At 54.0% G+C, this 14,506-nt stretch overlaps 1 protein-coding gene and 1 long non-coding RNA gene across 3 annotated transcripts in view; one reads left to right on the plus strand and one right to left on the minus strand.

Moving 5' to 3' along the window:
* The window catches only part of SLIT1 (slit guidance ligand 1), a 170,617-nt gene that overhangs the window by 152,795 nt on the left and 3,316 nt on the right, over positions 1-14,506 (plus strand). The window contains exons 27-36 of the mRNA XM_041746170.1: positions 1,436-1,560; positions 1,826-1,923; positions 4,865-5,004; positions 5,159-5,252; positions 7,819-7,956; positions 9,293-9,530; positions 10,999-11,129; positions 11,721-11,875; positions 12,944-13,232; positions 13,565-13,776. Of these exons, the coding sequence (XP_041602104.1) occupies positions 1,436-1,560; positions 1,826-1,923; positions 4,865-5,004; positions 5,159-5,252; positions 7,819-7,956; positions 9,293-9,530; positions 10,999-11,129; positions 11,721-11,875; positions 12,944-13,232; positions 13,565-13,776 (1,620 nt within the window). The remainder of the gene's footprint in view (positions 1-1,435; positions 1,561-1,825; positions 1,924-4,864; positions 5,005-5,158; positions 5,253-7,818; positions 7,957-9,292; positions 9,531-10,998; positions 11,130-11,720; positions 11,876-12,943; positions 13,233-13,564; positions 13,777-14,506) is intronic.
* Positions 8,612-14,448, minus strand: LOC121485593. Of its 2 annotated transcripts, none has more exons than XR_005986318.1 (4): positions 14,317-14,448; positions 9,753-9,969; positions 9,480-9,612; positions 8,612-8,926 (listed from the first exon to the last, which is right to left on the minus strand). It is a non-coding gene; the product is annotated as an uncharacterized LOC121485593 (long non-coding RNA). The 2 variants fall into 2 exon arrangements; XR_005986319.1 differs by lacking the exon at positions 8,612-8,926 and adding an exon at positions 9,142-9,222.

Genomic DNA, 14,506 nt, shown 5'->3' on the forward strand with positions numbered 1-14,506 from the left:
CCTGCTGCTGGGGGCCCACAGAACCTGCCTAATCCTGCCAGGGCCTTCCAGGGGCTCCTGTGTCCCTGCGGTGACCGCCTGAGTGGGGGGTCAGGTGGCAGGAGTGAAGCACCTGCTGCTTGTTAGTGCAGCTACCTTCTAGTCCTGACGTACAGCGAACCAGGAAAGCTGGGCAGAACCTCAGGCTGTGAGGGCCTTAATCCCTCCCAGGGGTGACCTAAGGCAAATCAAAACAGCAGCACTTCTGGAAGCTCCCAGCCTCTCAGTGGCGAGTGCTCGGGCCTCCCGCAGCAATGAGCCTACGCCCGAGCCTGCCCCAGCTGCCCCTCTCCGGACACTGGCGGAACTCCAGGGCTTGAGCGTGATGGAGACTCCTGCACGCTTTGCTCTGAAGCTGCCTCACCGGCGCGTCTGTACATCCTCCTCACCAGAGCTTGACTGACTGCCTGGGCCCAGGAGCCCAGCTGAGCCGAGGGAGGTGGCTGAGGGTTGCCCCAGGGCCAGCTGCGTGTGCTGGGGCCCAGCCCCTGCCCTCCGCGGGCTCACGGGCCTCCATGGAAACGGAGGTGCCCGCCATAGGTGACCGGCCACCTAGCGTGAAGGATGCTGTCTCAGGGGTAACGGTTCAGAAGGGCGTGGCTGTGGCTTGGCTGTTGGGAGCAAAACATTGGCTCAGTATTTATTTAAGGGGTAGGGCTGGTGTTGGCAAGTTAAAGGGTTTTCTTGACCCAGAGCACGCGTACCAGCAAGGTACACCGTGGCTCGCAGAACTCTCAGGCCGCGCGTGGGCAATCCCGGGAAGCCCTCTCGTGCTTCCTTCCAGTTGTTACTGCAGAGTGTTTCTTGGAATGCTCACGCCTCTTCTGCAGGACCCATATTTCTCCATTTCTAGGAGTCCTAAGTGGGAACCTGAGTTTACCCGATGGCTTTTGTTCTTGTGGGGTCCTCGTGCACGCAGGTGCCATGCCCCAGGCGGCCTGGCTGCCGGCTCCTCACCTCCCCGAGGGGCTGCAGGAGGTCTTGCCTGTGGTGACAGGAAGGATCCTCCCCCATCAGCCTTGGAGAGAAACAGCTTGAAGGCAGATGGACTTTTTCCTCACAGAGCCGCGTCCCCTCCTGCTCCTTGTGACAGGGCAGGGCCGGGAGCCAGAGCCAACCTTGGTCACAGCAACCGTGGTGCCCTCACGCTGCCGGCTCGGCCCTGACCACCGCGTCCAGCGCCCATCCGTTAAGGCTTTTCAATTAGCTTATTTAATCCCTAAGGCCTTTGAGGCAGCTGCTGTTACTAAACTCCTTTTATAGGCCGGGAGGCAGGCTGAGGAAGGAGGGTGGGAAAGTGACCCGGGAGAAATACAGGGAGGGCCTGGATCTTGGGGAGAGGGCTTCCACCCCACCCCCCGACCCGAGGACTGCCCTGCCCCCTCCCCCGCTTCAGGTCCCCCCACCCTGGCTGTCCAGGCCAAGTGCGATCCCTGCTTATCCAGCCCGTGCCGGAACCAGGGCACCTGCCATAACGACCCCCTGGAGGTGTACAGGTGTGTCTGCTCCAGTGGCTATAAGGTGAGTGGAGGCGGGGGCGGGCTGCTCTTTCCAGGTAAGATGGGTTGCGCAGGGTGCCCAGGGCTGCAGGGTGCCCAGGGCCAGCGCTTGAGGGAATGTTTAATCAATGATGTAGCATGTGAATGAGCGAATGAATGAATGGATGAATGACTGAGCAGGTAACTCTGGGGACAAGGAGGCACACTGCTGAGGGGGCGGGCTGGCTGTTGGCTCACACCAATCCCTGGGTGTCTCTGATGTCCTGCTCACTCACTTTGTTCCCCAGGGCCGAGACTGCGAAGTATCCCTGGATGGCTGTTCCAGCAGCCCCTGTGGAAATGGAGGGACCTGCCGCCCACAGGAGGGCGGGGACGCCGGGTTCACGTGAGTTGCCTGCAGGGCTGGAACCTGGTGGGTAGGAGTGCAAGCCTGGGTGCCTCCTGCCCCAAGTGGGATGGCCCAGGTCTCCCTGTGCTGAGGAGGGGCAGGCACTCCCTAGAGCGCCCTCCATGCCTACCCAGGCCAGGCCCCTGTTGCCCAGAGAGAAGGCTGGGGCCTGGGGCTGCATTGCTCACTCCTGCTCCAGGCATCTCCCTGCTCACGCTGGGTGCCAGAGGGCCTTCTGATGGCCTGGCAATTCGTGGCCAAGGGCATATGCAGTGGCAGTGCTAAGGGGTAGTTCAGGGGTGGTTTAAACCCCTATAATCTCCACTGTCCCCCAAGGCCTCCAATTGGAAGTCAAACATCCGCTTGCTGTGCCAGTGCTGCGTGGAGGCAGGGCCCCTAGCCAGTGCCTTGGTATCAAGCAGCCCCTGAGACAAGTGGGGAGACCTTCCCAGAGGTGGGAGTGAGGCCCACTTGCGCCCCCCGGGGCCTGCCCTCATGGTCTCATGGGTCATACTGGTCACAGCTGAGCAGCTGTTTCTCCCCTCACCTTGGACTCCGTGAAGGGCCAGCCCTCCCGGCTGCTGTCTGACCTCACCATGTAAGTCCCCACCTCCCATTCACCCTGCTTTCCCCCAAGACCCCTCAATGAGCACCCCCCCCCCCACTTTCTCAGAGTTCTCCTGGGCCCAGAGATTTTTCAGAGGAGTATATAGTACTTAGTCGCTGAAAATAAACTGCCAGCCAAACAAATTTACTCTTTGAAAAATGCTGTTGAATCTACTTGGCGGGAATGGCCAAACGTCTCTCTGCAAACCCAAACTGCCAGAGGTAAAAAAAAAAAACAAACCACTAAACAACTGCTTACAGGTCATCACCTTGGAAATGGCATCCTTAAAATAGGCTCTGTCATTGTCTGGATTTTGGAAGCCACTCCATCCAGCCCCCCACTTCCTGCAACCACCCTCCCCTGCCCTGCCCCACGCTAGACTCCTGGACGGGGCGGTCTGTGGAGCTTGGGGGGCTGAGAGGACCCCTCAGAAGAGCCTGCTAGGTGGAGGGTGGGTGCATCTGGGTAGCCCCCTCCCAGCTGGAGGGTGGACCCCAGAATTGTGTGCTTCATACCTTTTTGCTCACATACCACCACCAAACAGATGTTTTAAACTACATCCCCTCTCACACATTCTTAGAGTGTTAGCTAGAATTTTTCAGGTCAGTTGAACTTCTCATTGCAAAGGAGATAGTTTCCAGGATATTGTAAATATTAACATTTAAAAATAACTCATTTTCTAGTTCATTTTTATCATTTTCCAGTGGAATCTGAATAGCACAGCAATTTGATATCACTTTAAAAAATCACATCAACAAGCTCCTGTTTAACAGCTGAAACATTTTACCTCTTTTTCTCCTCCTACTAGTATTTCCATTTTACTCCCCACCCCCACCTCCATTTCTCTTCCTGTGTCTATGTTCTGTGCTGGGGTCCACTATCAAGCCTGCAGCCATACTTCTCTGCCACCAACGTGGGGGTGTAAGTTTGTAGAATTTTTTTCTTGTCACCAAAATTAGAGGTTTCTTTTGCAGAGTTGTCATTACAAATATTAATAATATATATATGTCAGAAATAACTCTACTATAAAATTTTATTGATAATTACCACCCATGAAAGTAAAAGTTTATTAGACTCCTAGAGAGATAGGTGGAGCTTTTTTGTGTGTGTTCTTCTAAACACACAGGGTGAATGTGACAGCATTAGAGCAGGCTCAGCATCCAATATATTCCTTTTTAAAAATCTATGTATACAGCTAGAAATGCTGTATATATAGCATTTGTGAAAGAAATTTGAGAAAGTTTGTGCAGATAAGCCATTGGGATTAGAATTTTTATTGCAGCGTGTCACTCAATTATTTGAAACCCTTCCGAGTTTATATGCCAAAAACCCCAGAGTAATCCGTCATCAAAAAGTATTTTTAATGCTCTATCGGCTGACAATTCCACTATGTCTCCCTTTAACGATTTATTTAAAAATTTTTTAAAATTCAGTTAGCCAACATAAAGTCCATACTTAGTTTCAGATGTAGTGTGCAATGATTTATCAGTTATATATAACACCCAGTGCTCATCACATCATGTGCCCTCCTTAATGCTTGTCACTCAATTACCCCATCCCCCCACCTACCTCCCCTCCATCAGCCCTCAGTTTCCTATAAAGAGTCTCTCATGGTTTTTCTCCTTGGATGACTTCCCATTCAGCTTTCCCTCCCTTATCCTGTGATCTGTGCTGTTTCTTACACCTTTAATGATTTTTGATGCACAGAACTAGAACCTCTTGCAAAAGCATTTGTCCAGTTACTTTGGAAACCTCTATATTCCTAATAGTCCCTTTATTTGGCGCTAGGGTTCTAGGCTCCAGGCACGTCCCACCTTGCACTCAGGTTGGGAGAGGTGTATGTGCCTTTCTAAAGCTCTGGGTAGGTCTGTTCAGAGTGCTGAACTTGAAGATCTGGCTGGAAATTAATTTTTCAGACCTCTCTGACCCACATATGGCTTGGAAGACCCCAGGTGACCCCTGGGGGAAGGTGTACACTGGCTGGAAGATCATGGATTCCCAGGACCCTCTACAAGTTGGCTCCTGTTTACCCCCTACCCCCGTTGTATGAGCCAAGTGTCCCCTGCCTCTGTCCACCTGGCCTCAGTGTGGCACCATCCTGGTACCTACCAACTTTCCTCTGGTGGCCTCACAGCTAGACTGTGAGTCCCCACGGTGCAGGATGGTCTTATTTAGTGTGACCCCAGCAGCTAGCAAGGGCCTGGCCTGGCCTAGGGTAGGGGCCAAAGTTCTGGGATGACAATAGTCACCTGCAGACACAGGCTTCCATCAGTGCCTCAGGAAGGCTGCTGCCCTGGCCCTGGGCCCACCCACCCTCCCTCCTCCCCTCAGGTGTTCCTGTCCCCCCGGCTTTGAAGGCCCAACCTGTGAGGTGAATACGGACGACTGTGTGGAGCACACATGCGCCAATGGGGGTATCTGTGTGGATGGTGTGGGCAACTACACCTGCCAGTGCCCCCTACAGTACACGGGTAAGTGGGGCGGGGCGGGGGTGCACAGGCCCTGAGCCCTGTCTTGTGGGCAGAAGGGCTGAGGCCCCCACTCAGCGTCTGCAGGGGTTTCTGCTAGCCCAGCTACCTGGCAGAGTCTGGGGGCAGCTTCTCTCCTTCCTCACTCTTTCCCCAGGAAGGGGCTGTGAGCAGCTGGTGGACTTCTGCTCCTCAGATTTGAACCCGTGTCAGCACGAGGCCCAGTGTGTGGGTACTCCAGATGGGCCCAGGTCAGTGTTGCCTGTTTTCAGGGCCAGACAAGGGCATGGGCCTTGAAGTCAGTCCCCTCCCCTCCTATTTCCTTACTTGTCAAAAGTGGGTTTGGTCTTGGCTATGCAGGTTCCTGCAAGTCTGGGTGGGGATAGGGCGGTAGTGGGTATAGCTTTGGTCAGCTAGACCTGGGTTTACAGTATGACCCTGAGTGGATGCCTTGACCCCTCTGAGCCTGTCTTCTCATCTGCAAAGTGGGCATCCCATAGCTCCCTCCTGGGGTAGGTGTAAGGGTCAGATGAACAAATGTACTTTGCTCCAAGTCTGACATCTGATAAGTGCTCCATAAAGGGGCTGTTATCTTTCCAGATCCACAGTTTCTCCTCCCCAGTTACAAAATGCACAAAACTCTGAAAACCAGAAGCCCATTTGGTAGCAAAACCTGGTTTGACTTGAACGTATTTGGTAATAAAACCTGACCCCCACCGATATGAGGTTATGTATAGTCACTATTCTTGCCATGTAGTGTGAACGTGTATAGATTTTGCTGCAGAAATGTGAACATGTTTAATTAAGGGGCTGCCCCAGATCCCATTGATGTGTTACATAATGCTTTAGACATTGTTATAAATAGCCTTTCCAAAATCCAAAATCTTCTGAATTTCAAAACCTATCTAGCCCCAGGAGGTTTGGATAAGGGGTCATTGACTATTGTCACCATCATTGTTAGAATATATAGAAGTGCGCTGTCACCTGAAAACTACATGAAGGTCATGGGTTTTTTAAATGTTTCCATCTGCAGCTTTGTAAACATTTCTGGGACCCTTGTTCCACTGGTCAGGACAGGTGGTCAGGGTTGAGGCCTGAGGCTGAGGGACCCAACCCCAGCCACTCAGGCCAGAGTGGGGAGTGGAGCCTCTCAGGGAGCCCACGGTCCAGCAGGGGCCACCCAAGGACAATAGCAGGAAGCAAGAGACAGGGGTTACTGAGATCGAGAGGTGCATGGAAGTCTCCACCCAAAAGCTGCACAGCTGCCATGCTTGTGGGTGAGCTGCTGGGGTGGAGTTGGCACAGCCGACCAAGGAGCAGTGGCAGATCAAGAGGTAGCCCGCTGCTCAGAGGGGCTGGACCTCAGGTGGTGGGAAAAAGCAGGACTGCCCCTCATCCCTCACACTGCGCCAGGAAGAGTCCCCGATAGCACCAAAAGTGCGCAGACAGCAGCTGTGTAGCGCCGGTTCTCTCAGCTTCCGCCTTGGAGGGAAGATGTAAGGACTCAGCTGTGCTTGGAACTCAGCAGGTTTTTGGTACATTGGCTGAGTGAGGGAAGGAGTGAGTGTGAATGAGTGGAGTAGGTGGAGGGTCAGCTACTTGCAACATTTTTCAGACTGCAGCTCAAGACTCAGTAGTGGATTATGACCATAGGGTGGGTCGATTAACTCAAAAAACTAAAACAGAGGCGTATAAGCATGGCTTAGTTGGTTAAGTGTCTGGTTCAGGTCATGATCTTGGGGTCCTGAGATCAAGCCCCGGGTTGGGCTCAGTGCACAGTCTGCTTGTCCTTCCCCCTCTGCTCCTCCCCTGGCTCGCTCACACTTTCTCCTAAATAAATAAAATCTTAACCTAAAATAGAAGAACTGTCAGAGCATCATGGCATTTTATGTAGTAAGGAGTATTGTGTCATTAAGCTGGCTTTAGGGTGTGTGTGCCCATAGGTGTATGTATTTTCACTTGGGTAGAAAAGTATTTCTTACAGCTTAAAAAACTGAGAATGAATGCAAACATCCAGGCAGGAGCACCTGCCTGCCAGGTTGTGTGGTTGAACTGTGGAGTTTGCAGTTCAGTTTGGAAGTTTCCAACAGGGATCACTTGATGATAGCTGGGAGGATGATTCCTGGAGGAGGTGTGGTATTGACCAGAGTGACAGAGGCAGGGAGAGAGAAGAGGATGTTCCAGAATCAGTAGGTGGTGGCAGCTGGGAAGTGCTGGTGAGGTGCAGGTTGCTGCCAGTAGAGACAGGTCCAACCACAGGGTGGGCCCTGATGGTGGGGGCAGGTGGAAGCAGGACAGGGGGCATCTCACAAGGCTGTGACTGAAAAGTAGGTGGAGGAGTATACTCCTTGATAGGCAAATGGTTGATCTCCAGGCAACCAGTGTAGCCCATTGAGGGCTGGGGGCTGGTCTCGTGTCACTTGAGTGGGGGCATGACCTTTGAAGGGGGAGGGCTAGGAGGCCAGTCCAGTGGAGTTGGGAAGGCTGGAGAAAACAGCTAGTTGAGCCCTAGGATTCAGGGCCTTGTGCTGTGGAAAGGCCCTGAGTTTGGCCTCGGATGTGCTGTCAGTGGTCAAGGTAGGTCTTCCATGACAAGATCTGTTCTCATGCTCCCGGCCCAGAACCTGCCCCCACCCAGAGGCCCACGCAAGCTCTCTTCTTGTATCAGGAAAGGGTCCCAGGATGTGCTGGGAGGCAGCTTTTTCTCCTGGGCTCTGTTTGACCTCTTGGGTGTCCCATAGTCACACATCCCCCAGACCCCATGGGCTTCCGACTGAGTGAGGGACTGACTGCCCCCCATCCCTGCATGCATGCCAGGTGTGAGTGTGCACCAGGTTACGTGGGTGACAACTGCAGTGAGAACCAGGATGACTGCAGGGATCACCGCTGCCAGCATGGGGCCCAGTGTGTGGATGAAGTCAACAGCTACTCCTGCCTCTGTGCTGAGGGCTACAGGTGAGTGGCCCTGGGAGAGCACGAGTGAGCATGAGTGACCGAGGCCTCCTGGCCTCCAGCCCTGGAGCTGGCAGAAGCCCCCAAGCACAGCGGGTGGGAGGGAGTTAGGGTCAGAGCTTGGAAGTTGGATCCTTGGGTTTTGACCATGGCGATGCCAACCCCAGCTGTGTGGCTGTGGGAAAGCTACCTAATCACTCAGGGCATAAGCACAAGGTCCCTAAACTGTTTGGTGGAGGGAGTGGGAGGTGGGTACAGATTACTGGCCAGTGCCCACCACATACCTGCCCAGCAGACCTCTGAAGACACATCCTGGCATAAAGGTCACTTATCTTCACAGCCTGACTTCTGAAAGGTTTTTGGCCAGGGTTGGGGTTGGGGAAGAAGGGCTGCCTTCCTGGCCACCTACCTCCCATGCTCTGCTTGGGTCTTTTTTTTTTTTAAACACTTTAATTGAGCTATAATTCGCATGCCCTGAGATTCACCCAGTTTCAATATAGGATTAAGTGGCTTATAGTATATTACCAGAATTGTACATACATTAACCATAATAATTTGAGAACATTTTCATTACTCCAGAAGGAAACTCCATACCTATTATCTGTCACCCTACCCCCTCCCATCTCAGCTCAAGGCAACCAATAATCTAATACTTGTGTCTATAATAGAGTTGTTTATCTTGGATATTTCATATAAATGGAGTCATATGATCTTACAATCATGTTTTTGGGGTTCATCCATGTGGCAGCATACATCAGAACTTCATTCTTTTTTGTGGCTGAATATTATTCCATCGTATGGACCACATCTGTGTATCCATCCACTGAGAGACATTTGAGCTGTTTCCACTCTTGGCTGCTGTGAAGACTGGTGCTATGGGTGTGGCTGTGTCAGAACTCCCTGCTGGTAGTAATGTCCCCTCTTTTATTTCTTTAGTCATTTGAGTCTTCTCTTTCTTGTTTGTGTCTGTTTTCTGTAAAATGGACAATAGTGAGTTTGCTAGCAGACTTGACTGCCCCGAGCCTCGAGTGCTTCTCAAACTATAATGTGCACATGATCTTGGTAAGAAGTAGATTCAGGTTTTCCATTTCTGACAAATGCCCAGGTGACAGCGATGGTGCTGTTCCAGGGACCACACTTGCTTCTCACCTTGTTTTCAGTGTCCTTCTGGCTCATAGTTCTCTTGGGGGAAAAAGTGTTCATTAGGAGCATCTTCTATTGCTTTAAGGATCTGGTTTCCCAAGATGTTCAGCAAATTTCTCTCCAGGACTGTGGGACAGAAAGATGTCCCCTTGCTCCTTTGCCCAGCCTTCTCTGACCTGTATCTTTTCCCTCTCAGCGGGCAGTTCTGTGAGGCCCCTCCCCGCCCTCCTGCCCCCAGAAGCCCCTGCGAGGGGACCGAGTGCCAGAATGGGGCCAACTGTGTGGACCAGGGCGGTGGGCCTGTGTGCCAGTGCCTCCCAGGCTTCGGCGGCCCTGAGTGTGAGAAGTTGCTCAGTGTCAACTTTGTGGATCGGGACACCTACCTGCAGTTCACTGACCTGCAGAATTGGCCCCGGGCCAACATCACGCTGCAGGTGCGTGCCCAGGGTGGCCAGTCACAGAGGCGAGTGGGGCGCCAGGGGGTGTGGCCTCGGGTCAGAGCACTGAGGGGAGTCCCTGCCCAGGAGGACAGGGAGGAACCTGTGTTAATCAAAACTCTTTGGATGTGGGTCAAGCACATGAAAGGTTATCTGAAACCAGGGTAGGATGAAAAGGGTGGATAGGTGACCGGATCCTCTCCCGCCATCCCGTCTCACCTGCTCCTCAGCTCCAGCCTCCAGTGCTGCACACACACTTCTCTATGGCCTGGGACATGGCCGGATTTGGCTCTGGGCTTCAGCTCTGGCCTTGTATCTTTAGCCTCCTGGCCCTTATTTTGGGGCCCTTATTTTGCCATTTCATGTCTTAAATTTCGTCTCAGAGCATTGGTTTGTTGAGGGCAAAGGCACATCGCACTTGGATGGCAATGTTTACCTGGAGGGATGGGGGTGGTGCACATCACATGGAAAATGATCAAAGTCTGCATCTCCTCTTTGGCTCTCTTCCTCCAACTGCATTCCCTACCCCAGCAGTCGCATCTTTCTCCTCCTTCTCTCACAGAGCCCCTCAGCCTCCCAACATGCTTACCATGCCCCCCCCACTTCATCTTGCCCATGCACACTATCTACACTGCAAGAATACAGCTAGCCTAACTGTTCAACAAAGTAACATTCACCCAAACCCTCCCAGCCACTTCCTCAGGCACCTCCTTAAAGAGGTGAGGTCAGCCCCACTGTCCCTGTCACAGGCTCTGCCCTGCCAGCTGGTTGGACAGCAATCACAACTTCAGGGAAGATCTTGGATTGGCCTCCCTTCAGCCACGTGCCCATCCCTGGCCCAGCCACTGAGTCCAGCGAGATGGGGTGCTATGATGCGTCCTCCCTGGGCCATGTGCCAGTCCTAGGAGACCAGGGAGTCAGGTTCTTTACCAGAAGAAACAGAAGAGGGACAAGGAAGGATCATGGTTCCTACAGCATTGTAGAGTGATCTCCCTCCTAAGGTAGCTCCAGCTTTTGCTTGCACAGCTCCAGAGACAGGCACTACCTCCTGAGTGGCTCTTTTCAGGTTTGGGTGGTCACGGCTGTTAGAGAGCCTTCTTAATTTGTCCTCTCAGTGGCTCCAGAGGCCCGCAGAATAGGCTACCCCACACCCATTGGACTTTCTGAGCAGGTCGCCCTAAGGTCTCTTACCTGCTCCTCCTAGCAAGTGGTTACCAGGACTGGGCTCGTCCATCTGCCTTCTCTCTGCAGCCCCAGCCAACCTCGCAGTGGATGGCATGTGAACCAGGGGCTACTAGCCTCTGTCAGCATCCCCTGGAGGATATGTCCCCTGGGCAGGCTACATAGCCAGGGGAGGACAGCTCTGCACACAGCATTCCTCTTCCAAATGTGGGTCCCCCACCTACCTGTGCCATCGCTAGGTGGGGTGGAGTGTGGTGGGAGAAAATGTGTCCTTGCCCATCAGGTCTCCACGGCAGAGGACAACGGGATCTTGCTGTACAATGGAGACAATGACCACATGGCAGTGGAGCTGTACCAGGGTCACGTGCGTGTCAGCTATGACCCGGGCAGCTACCCCAGCTCGGCCATCTACAGGTAAGGCTTCCTCATGCCCACCACCCTCGCTCAGGGTCTCCCAGGGCAAAAGCAGGTGGTTATTGGGACCACTGGCACCTGGGCTGCCCAAGCGGGAGGGAGGGCATTTCTTTTTCTTTTTTGGTATATTTTTTTATTGGAGTTCAATTTGCCACCATATAGCATAACACTGAGTGCTCATCCCGTCAAGTGCCCCCCTCAGTCATCCCATCCGCCCACCCACCTCCCCTTCCACTACCCCTTGTTCATAGGAAGGGCATTTCAACCATCTAGTGAGGCCCCAGCTTGGGGCTGAGGCCTGAGCGGTGGGCTCACCCTTCCCTATCCTACCTCCTCCTCACAGTGGGAAGGGAGAGATGGTAAGATGGCAGCCCTTGCCCCAAACTTCTCAGCTTTCCCCAAGGAGTCCCAAGAAGGGAAGCAGGAGGTACCAGGCCCTACGCCACAGAGTCGACACACCCTCCTTCCTTAGAGATGTTATTTCCTGGGAAGCAGCTGCTGCATCAGTGGCCTTTCTAGGGAAGGGACCAGGCAGAGATGGGCCGAACTGAAGCCCATTCCCTGGGGTGGGGACACCCCATCTTCTTCCAGTGCCGAGACGATCAATGATGGACAGTTCCACACCGTTGAGCTGGTCACCTTTGACCAGATGGTGAATCTCTCCATCGATGGAGGCAGTCCCATGACCATGGACAATTTTGGCAAACACTACACACTAAACAGCGAAGCTCCCCTCTACGTGGGAGGTAAGGACCTGGCCCAGATAAAGGCTGTGGCTGGCTCTCCCCAGGCCTCCCCATCAGGTGACGGAGACAGCCGTTTCAGGTGGGGCATCTGTTGCTCTCCAGCCTAAGGCTTGCCAGGAGGGCTAGTGCCCCAGCCACTGGATTGAGGGGGTATTCTAAGCCACGGGTGGATTGTCCTACCCAGCCTGGAGCCCAAGCTGACCAAGAAGGATGCGTACCTGGGTTGTCTGTGGCCTGGTCTTGAGAGGAACCTCGAGCTTTCCCAGCTGTCTTCCAAAGTGGGCACCTTTCCTCTTGGCTTTGGGCTAGAAGGGCCTTGCCAAGTATTCAGGGTCTGTTCCTAGTCCTGGAGCTCTCAGAGCCTGCTGTAAGAGGCCCAGACATGGAGTCCCTGCATCAGCTGGGGACCTCCCAGCTGGCTTTACATGCTTTGCAAGCTAAATGACCTTGTCTACCACCTGCAAACATTTCCAGGTCCAGACAAGTCAGGTTTCTGCAATAGTGGGGCTTTCTCCGTGCCGCAGTGCACCATGGTGAGACTTTGGGCAGGTGTGGAGAGAACCGTTGGTTCTAATCCCAGATCTGTGGTTTATTAGTTGTACAACTTTGGGCAAGTCGCTGAGCACCAGATGGGGTTTAGCCAACCTGACCTCAGAGGGTTGCTGTGATGACCACAAAAGCAGGTGACAAAGTGGCATACACATTAGTTTTAGGCCTTTTCTGCTTTTGAAGTAAGGAGGTAAGTGCTGGTGTCCCACAGGGCAGGAAGGAGCCTTGGGTGAGGGCAGCCAGACCTTAGGTACCCAGGGCTTCCTTTGTCAGCTGGTGGCTGCTAGGCCTGGCGCCCCTGGGCTGTGGTCATAGAGGGGGCTGCTTTTCTATTTCTTCTGGGAAAGGAATTTGGACCCTCCAAGGTGGCAAAGGACCTTGGCTCAGGGTTGCAGAGACAGAACAGAGGCTGAGGGTGGGAAGAAACCCTGTGCAGTTGCCCAGTGGACCTCAGCGGTGAGTGCCAGGCATGGTCTGAGCCTGACCCGGCCCAGCTCTGCCCCATCCTGCCCACCCCAGGGATGCCAGTGGACGTGAACTCAGCCGCCTTCCGCCTGTGGCAGATCCTCAACGGCACCAGCTTCCACGGTTGCATCCGAAACCTATACATCAACAATGAGCTGCAGGACTTCACTAAGACGCGGATGAAGCCAGGCGTGGTGCCAGGCTGTGAGCCCTGCCGAAAGCTCTACTGCCTGCATGGCATCTGCCAGCCCAATGCCACCCCGGGGCCTGTGTGCCATTGTGAGGCCGGCTGGGGGGGCCTACACTGTGACCAGCCAGCCGATGGCCCCTGCCATGGCCACAAGTGAGCATGGACTGGGTTCAAGGAGCCCTCATCCCCTGTCCACCTGTAGGTTCCTTACCTTTCCCTATAAGCTCCTATCCCCAGGCTGCTGCATGGATTGTATTTTTAAATCCCCAAATTAGAACATGTGGCCCACAACAGGGTTTTACTTTTTTTTTTTTTCTAGTTTTCAGTTTTTATTAACAGGAGGATGTCCCTAGGGAACAGTGTCACATTTTGCTCCCTTTTGCTCTTCGGAACAGAGCAGCATCCCATGGTGCCAAGGCTGGGATTGTGTAGGATTGGACTGGCTCCAGCCTATTCTCACAGTACCTTTTCTCTGTCCCCTCCAGGTGTGTCCACGGGAAATGTGTGCCCCTCGACGCTCTTTCCTACAGCTGCCAGTGCCAGGATGGGTACTCGGGGGCTTTGTGCAACCAGGCGAGGGCACCTGCAGATCCTTGTGGGGGCCTGCAGTGCCTACATGGCCACTGCCAGGTCTTGGCCACCAAGGGGGCACACTGTGTGTGTGACCCCGGTTTTTCGGGCGAGCTGTGTGAGCAAGGTCAGGGGCCCCCCTCCTGACATGCCCTCTCCACAACCTGCAGTAGTGACTTGACTTTTCCTCCTCCAAGCTTGGCAACCCCTCTGTGCCCCCTCCCCTCTCCTGTACCCTGGACTGCTGTTGGGCTGTGGTACCCCCCCCCTACCCTCTGGACTTTGCGCCCCACTTCCATACAAATGGCCCAGCTTGCCCTGAAGCCCCCTTATCTGGGTCAAGTGCTGCCTCCTGGCTGGGGTCTCCCCTTACAGAAGGGACTGCCCGGGGTAACAGCTCCTGCCTGAACCTCCACCTCTTGGCCCCATTACCTTGGGACGCCGGGAGCAGCAGGAAGTCTGAGGGTTACGGAACTCTTTTCCAGGCCCATGTGACCAAGATGCTTCTGCTGGGCTGGAGACTAGTGAGGCTAGGCAGAGGGAAGCTGAAGTCCAGAACTCAAGCCTTCTGGGTCCCCTAGGCGCACCCCCCCCCCCACGCTCCTGGCACACATTCCTTCTCTATTGTGTTTGCCTTCCCAGCCTCCTCTGCTTGGAGCCCACTTACCTGGCAGCTCCATCTGTCCTGGAGGGTCCCGGCAGCTAGAAAGTTCTTCCTTCATACTCATTGGACCATGGGCCCAGGAGGAAGCCTGTGCATGTGCATGTCTGGTGGGGACGGAGGTGGAGTCTGAGCACTAGAGGCCCTGGTCCTTGGATGCTGCCTCTCCTCCTCCTGCCTTCCCCCTGGGCCAGCG

This window comes from Vulpes lagopus, chromosome 2 (assembly GCF_018345385.1).
Source record: "Vulpes lagopus strain Blue_001 chromosome 2, ASM1834538v1, whole genome shotgun sequence".
Taxonomy (NCBI): domain Eukaryota; kingdom Metazoa; phylum Chordata; class Mammalia; order Carnivora; family Canidae; genus Vulpes; species Vulpes lagopus.